Raw genomic sequence first — 22,115 nt, 5'->3', positions numbered from 1 at the left:
CATCTGGTTTGCTTCAGTGAGCAGCTCACTGTCTTTGTTCCTTATTGGCCCCACTCTATCCTTAACTAATCTTTTACCATATGTTTGAAGAACATTTTACTTTTTGGTTTAGCGCAGCCTATCTTATTCTGGCCTTACCCTCGCTCCTGCATTTGAGATACTCCTGCTGATTCCAATTGTTGTTGTTATTCTGGTGCACATTCCATGCCTGCTTTTTCTTCCTCATTTTCTCATCAATATCCTTCGTCCCCGAGAGTGCTCTCGGTTTACACACCCCGTATTTATTTCTCAGGGCTGTGTATCTGGCTTCTACTCTATTTCTCACTTTGTTTGAAATTTTCCTATTTTCATTCATTGTTTTATGCACCAAAATGCATTTCCAATCAACATCTCCAGTTCAACCCTTAGACTCCTAAAATCTGCCCTTTTCCAGTCTGGGATCTTTATATTGACTGAGCTTTACTCTATATCGAATCCCATGCTGACAGAGTCCTAGGAATGTTTGATGGGAACACTGTAGAATGTGCTGTACAACGGAGGCAATCAATCATATCTGGGCCAATTTGGTGAATGAAAGAGTAGAGATGGGGCAAGTGAGAAAAATATTAATATATCAAATGATAAAACAGTCCATGACAGAAAAGGATAATGGCAACAAATCTAAGAATAAATGAGCAGATTAAGCTTCCATCTGCATAAATAACAGGCTGTGTACTTTCACTGAACCAGTATTTATTGCCCGTCCCTAGTTGCCCCTAGAGAAGGTGGGGGTGAGCTGCCTTCTTGAACCGCTGCAGTCCATGTGCTGTGGGTAGACCCACAATGTCCCTGAGGGAGGGAATTCCAGGATTCTGACCCAGTGACAGTGAAGGAGTAGTGATATGTTTCCAAGCCAGGATGGGGAGGGGCTTGGAGGGGAACCTTCGAGGGGTGGTGTTCCCCTGTACCTGCTGCCTTGTCCTTCTGGGTGGAAATAATTGTGGGTTTGGAAGGTGCTGTCTGAGGATCTTGGGTGAATTTCTGCAGTGTGTCTTGTAGATAGTACACACTGAGCATTGGTGCTATTGAGTGTTTTGGTGGAGGGAGTGGATGTTTGTGGATGTGGTGCCAATCAAGCGGCTGCTTTGTCCTGGATGGTGTTGAGCTTCTTGAGTGTTGTTGGAGCTGCCCCCATCCAGGGCAAGTGGGGAGTATTCCATCACACTCCTGACTTGTGCTTTGTAGATGGTGGACAGGTTTTGGGGAGTCAGGAGGGGAGTTACTCGCTATGGTATTCCTAACCTCTAACCTGTTCTATTTACGTTGAGAGTTAGTGCTAGGTTCTCCTGCTCCTCGGATGCTGCCTAATCTGCTGTGCTTTTCCAGCACCACACTGTTGACTGTAATCCCCACCATCTGCAGTCTTCACTTTCACCCTGTTCTAGTTGTGTGACAAGTCCTGTCAATGGTAACCCCTGGATGTTGATGATGGGGGATTCAGTGCTGGTGACACCATGGAGTGGCAAGGGGCGGTGTTTGGATGGTCGTTTTTTGGAGATGGTCACTGCCTGGCATTATTGTGGTGCCAATATTACTTACCAATTGTCTGCCCAAGGCTGGATTCTGTCCAGCTGAAAGTGGTTGGGCCAAGGACATGACCCTGAGAACCGTCTGCAGTGATGACTGACCTCCGACAACCACAACCATCCTCCTGTGTGCCATGAGTCAGGGAGGAGATGGCCACGTGTTATTATTGTTGGACTGTTATTCCAGAGACCCAGGTAATATCCCAGAATCCGGGTTCAAATCCTGCCATGACTAATGGTGGAATTTGAATTTAATAAAAATCTGAAATTGAGAGTTTAATGATGACCATAAAGCCATTGTCAATTCTTGTAAAAACCCACCTGCTTCACTAATGTCCTTTCCAGAAGGAAACTAACATCCTTATCTCTAGTCTACATGTGACTCCAGACCTACAGAAATGTGGTTGGCTTCTAACTGCCCTCTAGGCAATTAGGGACGGGCAATAAATGCAGGTCCGGCCAGAGATACCCTCATCCTGTGAGTGAGTAAAGAAAGGTATAATTCCAAGCAGTGGACAGCGTGTCCCTGATACCCGTTGATTCCATTTTGCCAGGGCTCAATGATGTCAAGGGCTGTCCCTCTCCCCTTCCCTCTGGAATTGATCTCTTTTGTCCAGGTTTGACCCAAGGCTGTAACGAGATCAGGAGCTGAGTGACCCTGGGGGGACCCAAAAAGGCCGGTCACTGAGCAGGTTATTGCTGAGCAGGTGCTGCTTGATAACACTGTTCCTGACACCTTCATTTCAAGCCATTACCCACTCATTTTAAATTCTCTGACAAGAGGAAAATTCTCCTTTGTGACCTCTTCCCCAAACTGATGTAAAAACAAACAACCGCTGAAGATCAGAAACTAGAATTGGAACATGAGGTCACCTATCTGACAGTGTTCCCGAGCTCAGTGAAACCAAACAGAGTCTGTGCATGACTGAGTGTGCTGGCTAACCACTGCGGGAATGCCTGACCTCCCAAACCCCCCTCAGAGCAGTGAGCTGGAGCCAGCTGGCAGTGTTCGTTCCCCACACAGAACAGAAACACAGAGAGCCACATGTTCTGCACAGTTTTATTTTCTCGCTGTATGCTGATCTTCCTCGATCATTGCTGAGAGATTACATTCAGCTACTGCAGAGCCCTCACTGCCCTGGGGAATTAACATAGCCAATAATCGATATGAACCAGGCACCCAGGGGCCGTGCCAATCCCACTGGGTACAGGAGACAGGGTAAGTGTTACTGAGGGATGAAATTGATTCATCTGAACTGAACTGTGATCAAGTAAAACCTTAGGTAAGTCTGAAAGAACAGATCAGGGCTGTGGGTGAGATGTCAAAGGGAATGTATTCTATGTGAAAAGTTTGGTGATTTTGTGATGGTTCTGTGGATAATATTCCAGATTTCTTCCATTGTCTATTGAAGGCCAGAGTGTCCCACAAGACCCCTGGGATCCAGGACCTTTCCGATATGCAGTAAAGAGCCAGTTGGGTTATCATACAACACCAGCAGGAAGGGCTGAGTGACGTGGAAGTCTATCGTGAGTTGTCTGTCACTGGGGTTGATTGTAGGAGCTGTCTGAACCCCCCTTTCCTCCAAACTGAGGACCGCATGGTGCTTTATGCTGGAAATCATCAGTGCCTCGTTTGTAATTTTATTCAGCTGACTTGGAGTATACAGAGCGGACAGACCTGTTAAAACAAAGAGGTTTTCAACTTTGACAGATTGCTTTCAAATTTGACATTTGACAATCTTGCTTCATCACTCCAGTAAATAGTATTGAGCTCTCTCTGTTTATAGTTTAAAAGCAGCAAGGGCAGGAAGGAGAGAATTTTCCCATTTTTGAGATCAGCAGATGTCACAGTGGAGAGAGATGCATTCCGGAATGGATACTCTACACCTGGAGCTGATTGGTACACAGCTAAGCTCAATCCGATTGGACACACTGATTTGGAGCTGTGTCCTTTAGTCTCACTCCTTTCCCCCTCCGAACAGCCTGGGGCTTTTTAATTTATGGATTTCCTAATCCCATTTCACATTTCATCATTAAATCTGATAACATTGCCTTTTCCAGCAGTGTGTTCCAAATCTTTAACTCCTCACATACATCTAACAGTTCTTCTGTTCCTCAGCGCTGACCCTCCGACAGTGCGGCGCTCCCTCAGCACTGACCATCCGACAGTGCGGTGCTCCCTCAGCACTGACCCTCCAACAGTGGGGCATTCCCTCAGCACTGACCTTCCGACATTGTGGCAATCCCTCAGCACTGACCCTTTGACAGTGCCCACCCCTCCTCAATGACCCTCTGACAGTGCAGCAGTCCCTCAGCCCTGACCCTCCAACAGTGCCCACTCCGTCTACACTGATCCTCCGACAATGCTGCTCTCCCTCAGCACTGACCCTCCAACAGTGCCCACTCCATTAGCACTGACCCTCCGATAGTGCCCACTCCCTCAGCACTGACCCTCTGACAGTGCGGTGCTCCCTCAGCACTGACCCTCCAACAGTGCGGCACTCCCTCAGCACTGACCCTCCAACAGTGCCCACTCCCTCAGCACTGACCCTCAGACAGTGCGGCACTCCCTCAGCACTGACCTGCTCTGGGTTATTGGGCTAATGTTGGGGGCAAGATGCCCTGTGTAAGTGCGAGCTCTGGGCGCTGTGGGAAATGACCTCGAACAAGGATCTGAAAGATGGTGAATTGTGTATTCCTTACTGATGACAAGACACTCACGCATTTCCCCCAGGGTTGGTTTCAGTTCCTGCTCAATGTCAAACTTGAGTTTGGGCAGAAAGACTCTCGCCTGAACATGTTGCAACTGGTGGACCAGGTCATGGATGAAAATTGGGTTGAGACTCTCCTCAATCGCACTCAGGTTCCTGGTGAACTCTGTCGGCAGGAAGACCAGGAGACTGGTATCACCCACGTAGTGAAACATACCAATCTGAAACACAGACACTGGGTTACACCATATCACCAACTGAACTGCTGCAATAATCCCTCTGAGCCCAGCCCAAAATACCCAAACCCACTCCTGCCCCTCCCCAATCCCCAGCACTGTCCAATGTAGCACTGACATCTCCATGGAGACCACATTAGCCCCGGGGCGATGGAAAGTGAACTGTGAACCGAGACCCTGTTCAGTGTGTAGTGATGATGGCATCACACCATCCCTCAGCACTGACCCTCCGACAGTGCGGCACTCCCTCAGCACTGACCCTCCGACAGTGCCCACTCCCTCAGCACTGACCCTCCGACAGTGCGGCACTCCCTCAGCACTGACCCTCCGACAGTGCCCACTCCCTCAGCACTGACCCTCCAACAGTGCAGCACTCCCTCAGCACTGACCCTCTGACAGTGCCCACTCCCTCAGCACTGACCCTCCAACAGTGCAGCACTCCCTCAGCACTGACCCTCCGATAGTGCCCACTCCCTCAGCACTGACCCTCCGACAGTGCGGCACTCCCTCAGCACTGACCCTCCGACAGTACGGCACTCCCTCAGCACTGACCCTCCGACAGTGCGGCACCCCCTCAGCACTGACCCTCCGACAGTATGGCACTCCCTCAGCACTGACCCTCTAACAGTGCAGCACTCCTTCAGCACTGACCCTCTGACAGTGCCCGCTCCCTCAGCACTGACCCCCCGACAGTGCGGCACTCCCTCAGCACTGACCCTCCGATAGTGCCCACTCCCTCAGCACTGACCCTCCGACAGTGCGGCACTCCCTCAGCACTGACCCTTCGACAGTGCGGCAGTCCCTCAGCACTGACCCTCCAATAGTGCCCACTCCCTCAGCACTGACCCTCCGACGGTGCGACACTCCCTCAGCACTGACCCTCCGACAGTGCGACACTCCCTCAGCACTGACCCTCCGATAGTGCAGCACTCCCTCAGCACTGACCCTCCGACAGTGCGGCACTCAGCACTGACCCTTCGACAGTGCGGCACTCTCTCAGCACTGACCCTCCGACAGTGCGGCACTCCCTCAGCACTGACCCTCCGATTGTGCCCACTCCCTCAGCACTGACCCTCCGACAGTGCGGCACTCCCTCAGCACTGACCCTCCGACAGTGCGGCACTCCCTCAGCGCTGACCCTCCGATAGTGCGGCACTCCCTCAGCGCTGACCCTCCGATAGTGCCCACTCCCTCAGCACTGACCCTCCGACAGTGCGGCACTCCCTCAGCGCTGACCCTCTGACAGTGCGGCACTCCCTCAGCGCTGACCCTCCGACAGTGCGCACTCCCTCAGCACTGACCCACCCACAGTGCAGCACTCCCTCAGAACTGACCGTCCGACAGTGTGGCACTCCCTCAGTATTAACCCTCTGACAGTGCCCATTCCGTCAGCTCTGACCTGACAGTGCAGCACTCCCTCAGCGCTGACCCCTTGTCTTTGCTTGGGTAAGAACAGCGTGTGAATTAAATATCTGGGAGTCTGTGGCAAATAGAGATTATTCTGCCAGGGTAAAAATTGAGAGTTTAATTGAGAAATGATCTGAGGATATATGTATCAAAACTGCAGAGTTTTGAATATTCATTCCCAGGCTGAAAGTGCTGCTGACTGGGTCATCCCTAAGTGCCCAAGGGACAGTTCATAACCAACCACATCACTGTGTGTTTGAGTCACGTCAGCCAGACCAGTGAAGGACAGCAGGTTCCTCTCCCTATTGCCCACTGGTTATTTCCCCAATAATCAATCCCTGATCACCATTGGCCTCCTAATGCCAGATTTTTGTTATATTCTGGTTGCAGCATGTGCTGTCGCCAGATTTGAACCCAGGTCCCCAGAACATTGCCAAACCTCTGGTTTAACAGACCAGGGACAATACCACTGGGCCATCGCCTGCCCTGTGAATGTTTGAGGTGTGGTTCCCTAAGGGGCTGAAAACCTTCTCCGGTTCCTCTTGCCCTCAATCTATTCTGAAGCAAACACCAGGGGTCAGGCTGGGATATAAAACAAGTGCGAACCGCACCCCATCGGTCTCATCTCATCTAAGGATCACATATTTTTATTCACTCATGGGATATGCCATCTCTGGCTGAGCCAGGATTTACTGCCCCCATCCGTAGTTGCCCCCTTGAGAAGGTGGGGTGAGCTGCCTCTTGAACCGCTGCAGTCCATGTGCTGTGGGTTGACCCACAATGCCCTTAGGGAGGGAATTCCAGGATTTTGACCCAGCCACACTGAAGGAACAGTGATACATTTCTGGGTCAGTATGGTGAGTGGCTCACAGGGGAACCTAAGAGTAGAAATAGGCCATTCAGCCCATCAAGTTCCTCCACCATTCAGTGAGATCCTGACTGATCTTGTGGTTTCCTGCCTTTTCCCAATAACCCTGAATTCCCTGATGGATTAAAGGTCTGTCTGTCTCAGTCTTTAATGTACTTCAAGACCCAGCCTCAACAGCTCTCTGCATTGATGAATTCCCCAGATTCACTCCCCTCTGACAGAAGAGGTTCCCCCTTGTCTGTGCCTCCTTGCTTTGAGACGCTGCGCTCTGGTCCTAGACTCCCCCACGAGGAGGAGCAACCTCCCCACATCCCCTGTGTCAAGACCTTGAGCAGCGTACAGCTTCCAATCAAGTTGCCTCTTGTTTGTGTGAACCTCCATGAGTACAGGCCCTCCCTCCCCAACCTCTCCTCATTAGACAGTCCCTTCCTATCCAGGATCAGCCGAGAGCACCTGCCCTGAGCTGCCTTCACTGTCAGCATATCATTCTTTCGATAAAGGACTGAACCTGTACACAGTATTCCAGCTGTGCTCTTGACTCGTGTTATTCTCCATCGATCTTGTAATAAAGGGCAATATTCATTTGCTGTCCTATTACATGCTGAACTTCAATGCTAATGGCTTGTGAGTTATGCATGAAGACACCATATTCGTCAGTGCTATTGCTCTCTGTGGTCTAAACTGCTCATGGTGCCCCTGTGTTTATATGGTGAGTCCGGTTGAGTTTCTGGTCAATGGTAACCCTCAGGATGTTGACAGTGGGGGATGGAATGCCTTTGTGGTGATGCTCATAGCCTGGCTGCAATGTTACTTGCCACTTGTCAGCCCAAATCTGTAATCAGACATAATGTCCGAAAGTTAATCAGACAGAGAGGTCAGTGACCAACGGGAAATCAGGATGACTTCAACATCAGCTCAACATCAGGCCTGACAGCCAGAGCCAGTGACTTGGCTGCTGAGGGTTAGAAATGATTACCTTACATCTCAATTCCGAGTCGTAGCCGTAATGTAAAGGATAGTTCGAGCAGGACATCATGGGAATGTTGATGTACTGACCGTAATCGACAGTGAATTGTTTTTGGACGGTCTCCGCTGGATTGAATTTGGTTAATAGTTGGCCTGAAACAAAACAAGCAGGAAATGCACAGGAATTCGGGAGCAGTGCTTACAGCCAAGTCTGAGTGAACACCAAACTCCACACCACCCACTCCATTCACAAGATAGCCAATCCATCCAGCTCCCTTCACATTGGCCCTCATTCATAGAACATAGAACAGTACAGCACAGTACAGGCCCTTCAGCCCACGATGTTGTACCGATCACTGATCCTCATGTATGCACCCTCACATTTCTGTGACCATATGCATGTCCAGGAGTCTCTTAAATGTCTCCAATGACCCTGCCTCCACAACTGCTGCTGGCAACGCATTCCATGCTCTCACAACTCTCTGTGTAAAGAACCCGCCTCTGACATCCTCTCTATACTTTCCTCCAACCAGCTTAAAACTACGACCCCTCGTGTTGGTCATTTCTGCCCTGGGAAATAGTCCCTGGTTATCGACTCTATCTATGCCTCTCATTATCTTGTATCCCTCAATTAGGTCCCCTCTCCTCCTCCTTTTCTCCAATGAAAAAAGTCCGAGCTCAGTCAACCTCTCCTCATAAGATAAGCCCTCCAGTCCAGGCAGCATCCTGGTAAACCTCCTCTGATCCCTCTCCAAAGCATCCACATCTTTCCTACAATAGGGCGACCAGAACTGGAAGCAGTATTCCAAGTGTGGTCTAACCAAAGTTTTATAGAGCTGCAACAAGATCTCATGACTCTTAAACTCAATCCCCCTGTTAATGAAAGCCAAAACACCATATGCTTTCTTAACAACCCTGTCCACTTGGGTGGCCATTTTAAGGAATCTATGTACCTGCACCCCAAGATCCCTCTGTTCCTCCACACTGCCAAGAATCCAATCCTTAATCCTGTACTCAGCTTTCAAATTCGACCTTCCAAAATGCATCACCTCGCATTTATCCAGGTTGAACTCCATCTGTCACCTCTCAGCCCATCTCTGCATCCTGTCAGTGTCCCGCTGCAGCCTACAACAGCCCTCTATACTGTCAACGACACCTCCAACCTTTGTGTTGTCTGCAGACTTGCTGACCCATCCTTCAATCCCCTCATCCAAGTCATTAATAAAAATTACAAACAGTAGAGGCCCAAGGACAGAGCCCTGTGGAACACCACTCGCCACTGCCTTCCAGGCAGAATATTTTCCTTCCACTACCACTCGCTGTCTTCTGTTGGCCAGTCAATTCTGTATCCAGACAACTAAGTTCCCCTGTATCCCATTCCTCCTGACCTTCTGAATGAGCCTACCATGGGGAACCTTAGCAAATGCCTTGCTGAAGTCCATATTCACCATATCCACAGCTCGACCCTCATCAACATTTCTAGTCACATCTTCAAAGAACCCGATAAGGTTTGTGAGGCATGACCTGCCCCTCACAAAGCCATGTTGACTGCATTTAATCAAGCCATGCTCTTCCAGATGGTCATAAATCCTATCCCTCAGAATCCTTTCTAACACCTTGCAGACGACAGACGTGAGACTTACTGGTCTGTAATTGCCGGGGATTTCCCTATTTCCTTTCTTGAAGAGAGGAATTACATTTGCCTCTCTCCAGTCCTCAGGTACGACTCCAGTGGAGAGCGAGGATGAAAAGATCTTCGCAAGTGGCGAAGCAATTACATTTCTTGTTTCCCAAAGCAGCCGAGGACAAATCTGGTCCGGGCCAGACGACTTGTCAATCTTAATGTTTGACAACGTTTTCAGCACATCAGCTTCCTCTATCTCTATCCATTTCAGCATGCACACCTGCTCTTCAAAGATTTCATTCAGAACAAAGTTCGTTTCTTTTGTAAAGACAGAAGCAAAAAACTCATTTAGGGCTTCCCCTACCTCCTCAGACTCCACACACAAATTCCCTATGCTGTCCCTGATCGGCCCTACTCTTTCTTTGACCATTCTCTTATTCCTCACATAAATGTAAAATGCCTTTGTGTTCTCCCTAATCCGTTCTGCCAAGCCTTTCCCGTGCCCTCTCCTGGCTCTCCTCAGACCATTTTTAAGCTCCTTCCTCGCCTGCCTGTAATCCTGTAGAGCTGAGCTTGACCCGAGCTTCCTCCACCTTATGTAAGCTACCTTTTTCCTTTGGACGAGAAGATCCACCGCTCTCGTCTTCCAAGGTTCCTTTATCTTACCACTTCTTGCCTGTCTCAGAGGGACATATTTATTCATCACTTGCAACAACTGTTCCTTAAACAATCTCCACATGTCTATAATGCCTTTAAGATGGAACAATTGCTCCCAATCCATGCTTCCTAACTCATGTCTAATCGCATCATAGTTTCCTCTTCCCCAATTAAATATCCTCCCATTTTGCCTAATCCTCTCCTGCTCCATTGCTATATAGAATGTGAGGCAGTTGTGGTCACTATCACCAAAATGCTCTCCCACCACAAGATCTGATACCTGCCCCGGCTCGTTTCCAAGCACTAAGTCTAGAATGGCCTCTCCCCTCGTCGGCCTGTCAACGTACTGAGTTAGGAAACTCTCCTGAACACACCTTACAAAAGCAGCTCCATTCAAATCTTCTGCTCGAAGGAGGTTCCAATCAATATTGGGAAAATTATTGGTTCAATAAGATGGTTCACAATCTCCGTGTGCAACTTGATCCAAAGCTGATATTACAACCTCAGAACCTCCTGGAAAACTATTCAACACTTACAACATCAGCTGCTCATACCCTCTCCCCATCGATCCAGGCAGATGACCCCAATGTTCTCATGGTTTCTTCCCCATCTTCAGCCCTCCATGAACTGAACTCACACCAAGTCCCATTCACCACTTTGTTCACAGAGTAACACTCTCTCCCACTCTGACAACACATCAACAACCCCAGTGAGAGACAGTCCCTTCAGGAACTGTATCCCAGTGAGAGACAGCCCCTTCAGGAACTGTATCCCAGTGAGAGTCAGCCCCTTCAGGAACTGTATCCCAGTGTGAGACAGCCCCTTCAGGAACTGTATCCCAATGAGAGTCAGCCCTTTCAGGAACTGTATCCCAGTGAGAGACAGCCCCTTCAGGAACTGTATCCCAGTGAGTGACAGCACCTTCAGGAACTGTATCCCAGTGAGAGTCAACCCCTTCAGGAACTGTATCCCAGTGAGTGACAGCACCTTCAGGAACTGTATCCCAGTGAGAGCCAACAGACTGGGCCATACCAGCGGATGGAGAATGACTAGTTGCCATGACCTTTACCTGCCCATCCACTAGAGTTTGTTGGACTGTTGCAGACTGGAGCTGTCTGTGTACACAGCCCTCTCATCCCTAGCCTTACCTTTGTAATGAGCTGCACTGAGTAAGAACAGGCTGACATCCTCAGGAATTGAGCTGATGGCACGTGTTATCAGGCCATTGGTCCGTGTCTTCACCCAGTTGTTTATGTTCTGCAGGTCCTGATAGTTCCCCAGCATGGCCTTGGGTCGGGCTCCATAGTGCAAATCTACTTGTTTCAAAAAATTCGATCTCATCCTCAGTTCTAGGTGAAAAGTAAATGATGACACAGCATCAGTGAATAGTACATTCCTCAAGGGACCGCTCCCGCAGTATCCACAGATTGTCCAACAAGGATTCAAACCCAACTGCACAAAGAATCAGCATGAGACCATTCAGCCCATTGTCAAAGATCCCAGCTGACATAACTGTAACCGCAACTTCAGATGTCCATCTCTCCCTGATAACCTTTCACCCCATTCCCCTTGCTAAGCACGAGTCTCTCCATCTCTGTCCCCTGAAGGTTATTTGAGGAGCCTGCATCCACCACCATTTCAGGAAGAAATCGCAAAAGACTCATCACCATCTGAGAAAAGGATTTTCACTTCATTTCTAATTGCGAGGTGCTGCATTTTGGGGAGGCAAATCTTAGCAGGACTTATACACTTAATGGTAAGGTCATGGGGAGTGTTGCTGAACAAAGAGACCTTGGAGTGCAGGTTCATAGCTCCTGGAAAGTAGAGCTTCAAGTAGATGAGACAGTGAAGGTGGCGTTTGGTATGCTTTCCTTTATTGGTCAGAGTGTTGAGTAGGAGTTGGGAGGTCATGTTGCAGCTGTACAGGACATTGATTAGGCCACTGTTGGAATATTGTGTGCAATTCTGGTCTCCTTCCTGTCGGAAAGATGTTGTGAAATTTGAAAGGGTTCAGAAAAGATTTACAAGGATGTCGCCAGAGTTGGAGGATCTGAGCTACAGGGAGAGGCTGAACAGGCTGGGGCTGTTTTCCCTGGAGCGTCGGAGGCTGAGGGGTGACATATTAGAGATTGACAAAATTATGAGGGATATGGATAAGGTCTTTTCATTGGGTGGGGGGAGTCCAGAACTAGAGGGCATAGGTTTAGAGTGAGAGGGGAGAGCTTTAAAAGGGACAACTTTTTCACACAGAGGGTGGTACGTGTATGGAATGAGCTGCCAGAGGGAATGGTGGAGGCTGGTACAATTACAACATTTAAAAGGCATCTGGATAGGTATATGAATAGGAAGGGTTTAAAGGGATATGGGTCAAATGCTGGAAAATGGGTCTAGATTAGATTGGGATATCTGGTCAGCATGGACGAGCAGGACCAAAGGGTCTGTTTCTATACTGTACAGCTCTACGACTCTACAACTGTTCAGAATGGGGCCTACCTGGTTTTTAATCTATGCCCCTGGTTCTCAATTCTCCCACCAGAGGAATCATTCTTTTCCACATTCACCTGGGCAAGCCCCCTCAGGATCTTTCATGTTTCAATTCAGTCATCTCTGTCTTTTCTAAACTCCACAACATACAGGCCTAGCCTTTCCTCATCATCCCAAAGACAAGCGTTGGAAACCTTCTCCGAACCGCTTCCAACCCAGAAACATCCATCTGTAGGTACGCTGACTAGTCCTGCACACAGTGTTCCAGATGTGGCTTCACCAACACCCTTTGTCACTGAAGCATAAACTCCTTCGTCTTGCATTAAATCCCTCTCACAATAAACCCTTCCATGAGCTTTCCTGATTACTCACTGTGTCTGCAAACTGACCTTCTGTGACTCAGGCACTAGGACTCCCAGATCCCACTACATCTCGGAGTTCTGCCATCTCTCACCATTTCAATGTGATTCTTTTTTATTCTTTCTGTCAAAATATATTCCCACGTTAGCTTCCATTGCCCTCATTTCGCCACCCCCCTCCCATTAACCACTTGATATTCCTTGGTCTCCTTATGTCCTTCACAATTCATTTTCTGACCTCTTTTTGTTTTCTCTGTAAATGTGACAACACCTTTACATCCTTCATCCAAATCATTTTCGATAAACTGTAACCAGCTGGTGGTGCAGCACCAATCCCCTGTGGGGCAGCCCACTTATGAGATGCTGCCAGTCTGAACAAGACTCCTTTCTGCCAACTCTCTGTTCCCTGTTAGCCAGCCACTCCTTTCCCCAGGCCAGCCCGCTCCTTCCTCCTCAGTCAGTCCTGATGACATTTCCCTCCTGCTACAGCCAGCCCTCATTCACACTGATGATGGGCACTGAGACACATTCACTCACTCTCACATTCTGACACACTCAGTTACTCCATCTTGCTCACTCACTCACTATTACAAAGTCACAGAGCTGCACCCAGGAAAACTGACAGAGGCTGCACTGTGTGCGTGCGGCTGAGTGTGCACGTGAGAGGCCGGCTGACTGAGTGTGTGTTTACATTGTAGTACCATTACACATTTGTTATTCTGATAGCCCCCTTCAGTCTCATTATCATGAATTACATCTCAATAATTTCTTACTGTTTTTTACATAAATCCGTGAGACAGTTTTGAATGTTTTCGGGAGAGCTGTAATGTCAGTCAGGAGGTCCTTGTAGACTTTGTGAATATCCAAGTCATTCAGTGAATTGTAGTTGAGGACACTGTGTAAAATCTCCTTGTTCCTGGAGATGGCACCTTTAAGAGGGAAGAAGGAACATTGTGTGAGCCACAGATTCATAGCGACACAGCGACTGTCCCAAAACCATGGAAAGAATCGGAAACTGTTCCCCAATCACAGAAAAGCACAGCCATATTGCAGAGTCTGGTCTAGAACCTGCGGACACAGTCCCACTCTTCCCCCTCCTCCCCAGTCTGCACATAACTCCAGGACCTCAGTCTCCAGAGGAGACCCACTCCAGGTGTCCTTGACCCTTTCACATGCCCACCAATCACCTCTCACTGGAAATCTCCCTCAAAGCTGTGAGGAGATTGCACAGGGAAGGGAAGGAACGCTTTCCCCTTCGTCACTCGTGAGAGTTATCCTCAATGACAGCAGAAGCTAGGGGACTTGGGAAAGTAGTTTTTCCACATGCTGGCAGATTGAGTCCTGACCCAATGCCTGCATGTGCAATGGAGGCAGGGTCAGCGAAGGGTTAACAGGAAATCAGGACATTAAAACACGGAGCAGAAGGACAGGGGGACTGTGGGAGAATGCTGCAGGGTCACTTAGACCGAGGGTAAAACCCCTGTATGAGAGTCTGTGATGGACTAGGCCATGCCCTTCATAGTTTTAAACAGCTCAATCAAACCACCATGTAATCCATCCTATATAAAGGGAAGAAAGGACAGTGCCTCCATTCTAACAAAGAACTGTATCCCAGTGAGAGACAGCCCCTTCAGGAACTGTATCCCAGTGAGAGTCAGCCCCTTCAGGAACTGCATCCCAGTGAGCGACAGCACCTTCAGGAACAGTATCCCAGTGAGAGATAGCACCTTCAGGAACTGTATCCCAGTGAGAGTCAACCCCTTCAGGAACTGTATCCCAGTGAGAGATAGCACCTTCAGGAACTGTATCCCAGTGAGAGTCAACCCCTTCAGGAACTGTATCCCAGTGAGAGACAGCCCCTTCAGGAACTGTATCCCAGTGAGAGACAGCCCCTTCAGGAACTGTATCCCAGTGAGGTTCAGAGTGTGTGTGGGACTATAGCCCAGTGAGAGTCTCTGTGTGTGTGGGACTGTACCCTAGCGTTGGTCAGTGTGTGTGTGGGACCACACTGGAGTATAATGAGGGTCAGTGTGTGTGTGGGAGTGTTCCCCAGTGAGAGTCAATCTGTGTGTGGGACTGTAGCCCGGTGAGGGTCAGTGTCTGTTTGGGACAGTACCCCAGTGAGTGTCAGTGTGTGTGTGGACTGTACTCCAGTGATGATCAGTGTATGTGTGTGGGACTGTACCCCAGTGAGGGTCGATGTATGTGTGTGGGACTGTACCCCAGTGAGGGGCAATGTGTGTGTGGGACTGTACCCCAGTGAGGGTCAGTGTGTGTATGGGACTGTACCCCAGTGAGGGTCAGTGTGTGCGTGGGACTATATCCCAGTTAGGGTCAGTGTGTATTGGCCTGTACTGCAGTGAGGGGCAGAGTCTGTGTTGGACTGTACCCCAGTGAGGGTCGGTATCTGTTTGGGACAGTAACCCAGTGAGGATCAGTGTGTGTGTGTGGGACTGTTCTCCAGTGAGGGTTAGTGTGTGTGTGTGACTGTAGCCCAGTGAGGGTCAGTGTCTGGGATTGTAACCCAGTGAAAGTCAGTGTGTGTGTGGAACTGTACCCCAGTGACGATCAATGTGTGTGGGACTGTATCCCAGTGAGGGTCAGTGTGTGTGGGACTGTAGCACAGCGAGAGTGAGTGTACCACAGCGAGGGTCAATGTGTGTGAGACTCTACCCCAGTGAGGGTTAGTCTGTGTGTGTGGGACTGTAGCCCAGTGAGAGTCAGTGTGTGCGGCACTGTACCCCAGTGAGGGACAGTGTGTGTGGGACTGTAGCCCAGTGAGAGTCATTGTGTGTGTGGGGCTGGACCCCACAGAGAGTCAGTGTGTGTGGGCGACTGTAGCCCAGTGAGAGTCAGTGTGTGGGGGACTGTAGCCCAGTGAGAGTCAGTGTGTGTGTGGGACTGTACCCCAGCGAGAGTCAATGTGTGTGGGTCTGTACCCCAGTGCGGTTCAGTTTGTGTGTGAGACTGTACCCCAATGAGGGTCAGTGTGTGTGGGGGACTGTACCCCAGTGAGGGTCAGTTTGTGCGCGACTGTACCCCAGTGAGGGTCAGTGTGTGTGGGACTCTACCCCAGTGAGGGTCAGTGTGTGTGGGACTGTACCCCAGTGAGGGTCAGTTTGTGTGTGGGACTGTACCCCAGTGAGGGTCTGTGTGTGTGGGACTGTACCCCAGTGAGCGTCAGTGTGTGTGTGGGACTGTATCCCAGTGAGGGTCAGTGTGTGTGGACTGTATCCCAGTGAGGGTCAGTGCGTGTGGGACCTTACCTAGTGAGGGTCAGTGTGTGTGGGACTGTACCCAGTGTGGGTCAGTGTGTGGGGGACTGTATCCCAGTGAGGGTCAGTGTGTGTGGGACTGTACCCCAGTGAGAGTCAGTGTGTGTGGGACTGTATCTCAGTGAGGGTCAGTTTGTGTGTGGGACTGTACCCCAGTGAGAGTCAGTGTGTGTGGGACTGTACCCCAGTGAGAGTCAGTGTGTGTGGGACTGTACCCCAGTGAGGGTCAGTGTGTGTGGGACTGTACCCCAGTGAGAGTCAGTGTGTGTGGGACTGTACCCCAGTGAGGGTCAGTGTGTGAAGTGAGGGAGATGGAATGGTCGGTTTTCTCACCAAGAGACAATGAGGATAGGCCTGTGGCTACGGTCAGGGGTGACAGGAAGATGTTGTCGTTGGGATGGCTGCTGGCCAGCTGCCGGTAAAGATTATAGCCAAACTCGGAAATGGAATATGCCAGCCTCTGTACTGGGGACGTCAGGATCTCCTCCTCCTCTTCCTCCTGGTGTGGATCTGGTGACTCCAACAATGAGCTCACATCTTCCACAGGCTCCTGGGAATATTGAAGGTGGGTAGGACTGTGTTAGAGACATGCAATAGCTCAGCACAGAGTAATGACTACAAGTATACCGTCCCCGGGAGGGAGTTACACACTGGAATCTGATTGAGGGGTTCGGGGTGGTTTATATACAGAATAACAGATACCCGGGAGGGTTACAGAATAGAAACTAATCGAGGGGTTTGTGTTGGCTTATACACAGAATAACGATACCCAGGAGGGAGTTACAGACTGGAATCTAATCGAGGGGTTCGTGGTGGTTTATGTACAGAATAACAGACCTGGGAGGGAGTTAGAGAGTAGAATCTAATCGAGGGGTTCGTGGTGGTTTATATACAGAATAACAGATACCTGGGAGGGATTTACAGACTGGGATCTAATTGAGGGGTTTGGGATGGTTTATATACAGAATAAGAGAACCCAGGAGGGAGTTACAGACTGGGATCTAATTGAGGGGTTCGTGGTGGTTTATATACAGAATAACAGATACCCAGGAGGGAGTTACAGACTGGAATCTAATGAAGGGACTCAGGATGGTTTACATATAGAAGAACAGATATCCAGGAGGGAGTAATAGACTAGAATCTAATTGAAGGGTTTATATATAGAATAACTGATACCCAGGAGTGATTTCCAGAATGGAATCTAATTGAGGGGTTTACATATAGAATAACAGGGTGGATAAGTGAGAGGTTTTCTATTTTGGTCAGAGGAATAGAATAGTAAGGCCATTTATTATCTAAAAGAGAAAGTTCAGAGAGCTTTAATGTAGAAGGATGTGGGTGACCTTATGCATGAATCGCTGTAAACTCTGTAAACAGCTACAGTAGGTAATAAGGAAGGCAAATGGAATTTTGGTATTTATTGTTAAAGGAATAGAATATAAAAGTTGAGAAGTGTGCTTCAGCTGGACAAAACCATTTTGGTCCCCTGACTTGTGGAATGTAGTTGTAGGAGAGGTAGTTCAGAGATTGAGCAGTTTAGGCCCCAAAGTCTGGAGTTTAGAAGAATGAGAGGAAATCTACTTGAAGTATATAAGATGCTAAAGGTGATTAGGACAGATGTTTCTTCATGGGAGGCCATAGTTTTGGGATAAAGAGTGGCAGATTTAAAATAGAGATAGGAAAAGTTACTTCTCTCAATGGGTTGTGAATCTGTGTACATCACTACCCCACATTGCTGTGGATGCTGGGATATTGAGTAAATTTAAGGAGGATATAGACAGATTTTTAGTTAATAATGGGTTGAAGTGTTACGGAGAATAGACAGGAAAGTCAAGTTGCGACTGGGGTGATATCAGCCCTGATTATATCAAATGGCAACAGGCTCAAGGGGCTGAATTACCTGCTGCTCCAAGTTCGTATGTACCCATCAAACTGTTAATTGGAGAATAACCTCTTTACTGTCTGTTAACCAATTCTCAATCCATGCCAGTATATTACATGGACCCCATGTGTTCTACATTACCAGCCACATCCATTGGCTCATTTTAATCAAGTAACATTCTTCTAATCCCCAACAAGTTTATCAAATATAATTTTCCTTTTGTAAATCCATGTGTACCCAACCCAATTATACCATTCTTGTTTGAGTGTTAACTTTTCAAATACTAACACTTTACAAACACTAATGTATTTTAGTTTCTTAGTTTCAGAAGTTCCTTGCTTGCTTGGCATTTGTGGGAGATTTTCTGTATCACCTTTCATGATGACAGGTATAAAGTAATTGTTTCATTTTCCTGCCATTACCCTGTGCTCCATTATCAATGATCCTCTCTCCAGCTGTATTGGACTCATACATGTCTTGTCTCATTTTCACACACAAAAAGAAGCTTTTACAGCCTGCCTTTATGTTTCTCATGAGTTTGCATTCTCTTTCTCTTTATCAGTTTCTCGGTTCTCCTTTGCTGGTTCCTACTTGCTCTCAATCCTGAGCTTTCTCATTCATTTCAGCATCCTCACCAGCCACGTCCCTTTAATCTAATATAATCTCTGACTCTTTACTTAGCTCCATTCATCATTTCATTATAAAAGGTAACTTTCTGTTAACTTTTGTAATTTTATTTCCTTTCTGTTCATTATTTTACGGTTTGTTACCTGAATCCAAAAGTTCTTGCAGCACATACTTTTCCTAGCTTCCTAATATTCAAAGGACATGTGGGTTTTTGGTGCAAAGTTGATATCCTCATACTCACTTGGAGTGAAAGAGGCATTTTCATCCTTCACTTCTCATTGGTCAATGTCTCTGTTATTTTGTTGTCTTTACTTTTGCATTCTTGTGGTAATTTCTTTGATGGATTTGGATGTGTACTTTTTTATGCTGCTATTTAAGTCATGAATAAAGACAGTGTCTCACTAAGGCCACAGCACTGATAGTCTCAGGGGTGAGAGTGTCTCCTGATCTCTCTGGTTAGTTATAGAAGTCTCAATATGTCACTTTCCACAGGTTCTGTGCCTATCTGCTTCCCTCCACTTCACCTGATGAAGGAGAACCTGATGATTTCAAATAAACCTGCTGGACTATAATCTGGAGTCATGAGACTTCTGACTTTGTCCACATCTGTATTTCCCATGGCCCATCCACCTAACCTGCACATCTTTGGTCTGTGGGAGGAAACTGGAGCATCCAGAGGAACCCCACGTAGATACAAGGGAGAATGGGCAAACTCCACACACACAGTCACCCGAGGCTGGGATCGAACCGGGGTCCCTGGAGCTGTGATACTTGTGTCAGCTTTTTGATGGAGTTGCCAATCAGTCCCCCTCTGGATTGTGCTGATCAATGGATAGATTTCTCATTCCTTCATTTAGTTCATTCACATTGAATAAGACAGAAATGCAGCTCGATGCAGTGATCAGATCCGCAGGAGGACGTACTGGCCCTGAGACTGCACAAAAAGAGAGCAAACTGCAAGTGTTCTGACATTTCAGTTTGAACACAGATATAGCCCATCACTGGAATGTGCCTGTTATACAACCCCATTGTGTCTGATCTCCAATTGCATTTCCCAGCTCTCTTCCACAGTCTGGAATTCACATCCAACAAAAACACACAAAGCTCAGCTTTCAACTTTTCAACTGACTCCCTGGATCCTCGTTGGGGTTTTTTTTTGGGAGGAGAAAGTTCCAAATTTGCAAAGTGCTGCGTAAGGACCTTCTATCCTGACCACACCCTGAACCAGCCGGTTTCAATATTAACGTGCTGCCCCACATTCTAGAAAGATCTTCCTGATTAAATCTTTAAACATTGTAATCACTTTTATCAGCTCAACCTTTGACCTTCTAAACTTACAAAGCTGGTCTGTGTTTTCTCTTAACATTATTTAATCCGTTTCTGTCACAGTCTGCGTACAGTGCACTTCCTCAATTAAGATCAGTCTGTCTTTCCTGAGTGCACTGAACACAGTTATACCAGGAACAGAAACAGAGATTTGCCTGAAAAAACTCAGCAGGTCTGGCAGCATCTGTGCAGAGAAATCAGAGTTAACGTTTGAGTCCAAAGACCCTCCCTCAGAACTGGTCTTGGCTCGGAAAGGGTTGTTTTTTATGCGATAGTTGGGGTGGGGGGGAGGGGGCATGGATTGACAGGAAGCTCTATATCGGTCTGATGTACACTGGGGAGGGGATGCAGACTGAGTGACAGCTTCACCCAACACCTAGCTTCTGTTGTGAGGTTCCAGTTTCCCGTGTCACTTTAACAGCCGACCCTGTTCCCTGGCTAACGCCTCAGCCTCAGGCCTGCTGCAGGCCTCCAGGGAAGCTCGGCCCTAGCTGGAAGAACAGCCCACTTGGGAACCCTGCAACTTTCAGGATCAGGTTCAAACACTTTTGGAGCCTGAGCACCGTCTCCCATGCCCTTACTCCACATGCCCACACACCAGGCCTTTTTGTCACATGGGCCACTACCAGAAGCAACCCATTGGCAGCTGCTAAATGTCCCCATTAGTCCCTCAGGATGACCTTTACCCATCCCCTTGTCTGCCCAGCCTTTGTTCTCTCTGGGCTATTTTATTCTCTCCCCTCCCCATCCCACCCAATTTTCAGCCTTTATACCAACCATTTCCCAGCTCCAGTCACTTCAGACAAAGGGTCACTGAACCCTAAGCATTAACTCTGATTTCTCTCCCCAGGCCTGCTGAGTATTACCATGATTTCTGATTTGGGTTCCTGATTTCCAGCCTCTGCAGTTCTTTTGGGTTTTGTTTGTGCACAGTGACAGCAGGAACAGGCAATGAGGTAGGGGCTGGCAAGGGACACACTGGGAGTTGGGCACTCTGGGCATCACACAGATTCTCAATGAACACACCAACTCAACGGCCCATCACTGAGAATTGGTTTCCTCTTGTCAAAATACACCATGTGCATTTTCATAGCGCCAGGAGGGAAAGGTTGCTGTGGAGCACACAGACAGTTTCTAGATACTTAACAACCACTTACCAAAGAGAAATGTTCCTCTTGGCTTGATGAGATTCTGACAGTGCCCAGGAACAACAATGCAGTGAGAATCTTCATCCTGTAGTCAGGGATAAGGGCAAATCAGAAAAAGTTGATCTGAGTCCGGCCAGGGTTCACAATGGACAAAGCCGTAGCCACTCCAAACAGAATCCTCTTCATCAGCAGCAGCAACATGCCTCTCCACCTCTCACTCAGCAACTCAACACTCCAACAGTGAGGGAGTGCCGCACTGTCAGAGGATCAGTGCTGAGGGTGTGCCGCACTGTCAGAGGGTCAGTGCTGAGGGAGCACCGCATTGTCGAAGGGTCAGTGCTGAGGGAGCATCACACTGTCTGAGGGCCAGTACTGAGGGAGTGCCACACTGTCGGAGGGTCAGTGCTGACAGAGTGCCGCACTGTCAGAGGGTCAGTGCTGAGGGAGCGTCTCACTGTCAGAGGGTCAGTGCTGAGGGAGTGGGCACGGTCGGAGGGTCAATGCTGAGGGAGCATCGCACTGTCAGAGGGTCAATGCTGAGGGAGCATCACACTGTCTGAGGGCCAGTACTGAGGGAGTGCCACACTGTCGGAGGGTCAGTGCTGACAGAGTGCCGCACTGTCGGAGGGTCAATGCTGAGGGAGCGCCGCACTGTCAGAGGGTCAGTGGTGAGGAAGTGGGCACTGTCAGAGGGTCAGTGCTGAGGGAGTGCCACACTGTCAGAGGGTCAGTGCTGAGGGAGAACCGCACTGTTAGAGGGTCAGTGCTGAGGGAGTGTCTCACTGTCAGAGCATCAGTGCTGAGGGAGAACCGCACTGTTAGAGGGTCAGTGCTGAGGGAGTGTCTCACTGTCAGAGCATCAGTGCTGAGGGAGTGCCGCACTGTCAGAGGGTCAGTGCTGAGGGAGCGCTGCGCTGTCAGAGGGTCAGTGCTGAGGGAGTGCCGCACTGTCAGAGAGTCAGTGCTGAGGGAGCACTGCG

General features: G+C 48.7%; 1 protein-coding gene across 3 annotated transcripts in view; it reads right to left on the bottom strand.

Moving 5' to 3' along the window:
- Positions 1-2,611: 2,611 nt before the first annotated feature.
- Positions 2,612-22,115, bottom strand: part of LOC132830345 (pigment epithelium-derived factor-like) — a 31,781-nt gene continuing 12,277 nt past the window's right edge. For all 3 annotated transcript variants that reach the window (XM_060847982.1, XM_060847981.1, XM_060847983.1), the window contains 7 exons: positions 21,145-21,220; positions 16,486-16,702; positions 13,651-13,806; positions 11,183-11,383; positions 7,764-7,906; positions 4,287-4,497; positions 2,612-3,243 (listed from right to left, as the gene is read on the bottom strand). In XM_060847982.1, the coding sequence (XP_060703965.1) occupies positions 2,969-3,243; positions 4,287-4,497; positions 7,764-7,906; positions 11,183-11,383; positions 13,651-13,806; positions 16,486-16,702; positions 21,145-21,219 (1,278 nt within the window). In that variant the 5' untranslated portion in view covers position 21,220 and the 3' untranslated portion in view covers positions 2,612-2,968. The remainder of the gene's footprint in view (positions 3,244-4,286; positions 4,498-7,763; positions 7,907-11,182; positions 11,384-13,650; positions 13,807-16,485; positions 16,703-21,144; positions 21,221-22,115) is intronic.

This window comes from Hemiscyllium ocellatum, chromosome 31 (assembly GCF_020745735.1).
Source record: "Hemiscyllium ocellatum isolate sHemOce1 chromosome 31, sHemOce1.pat.X.cur, whole genome shotgun sequence".
Taxonomy (NCBI): Eukaryota; Metazoa; Chordata; class Chondrichthyes; order Orectolobiformes; family Hemiscylliidae; genus Hemiscyllium; species Hemiscyllium ocellatum.
The sequence above is the reverse complement of the archived record's forward strand: the minus strand, read 5'-3'. Positions and strand labels throughout refer to the sequence as shown.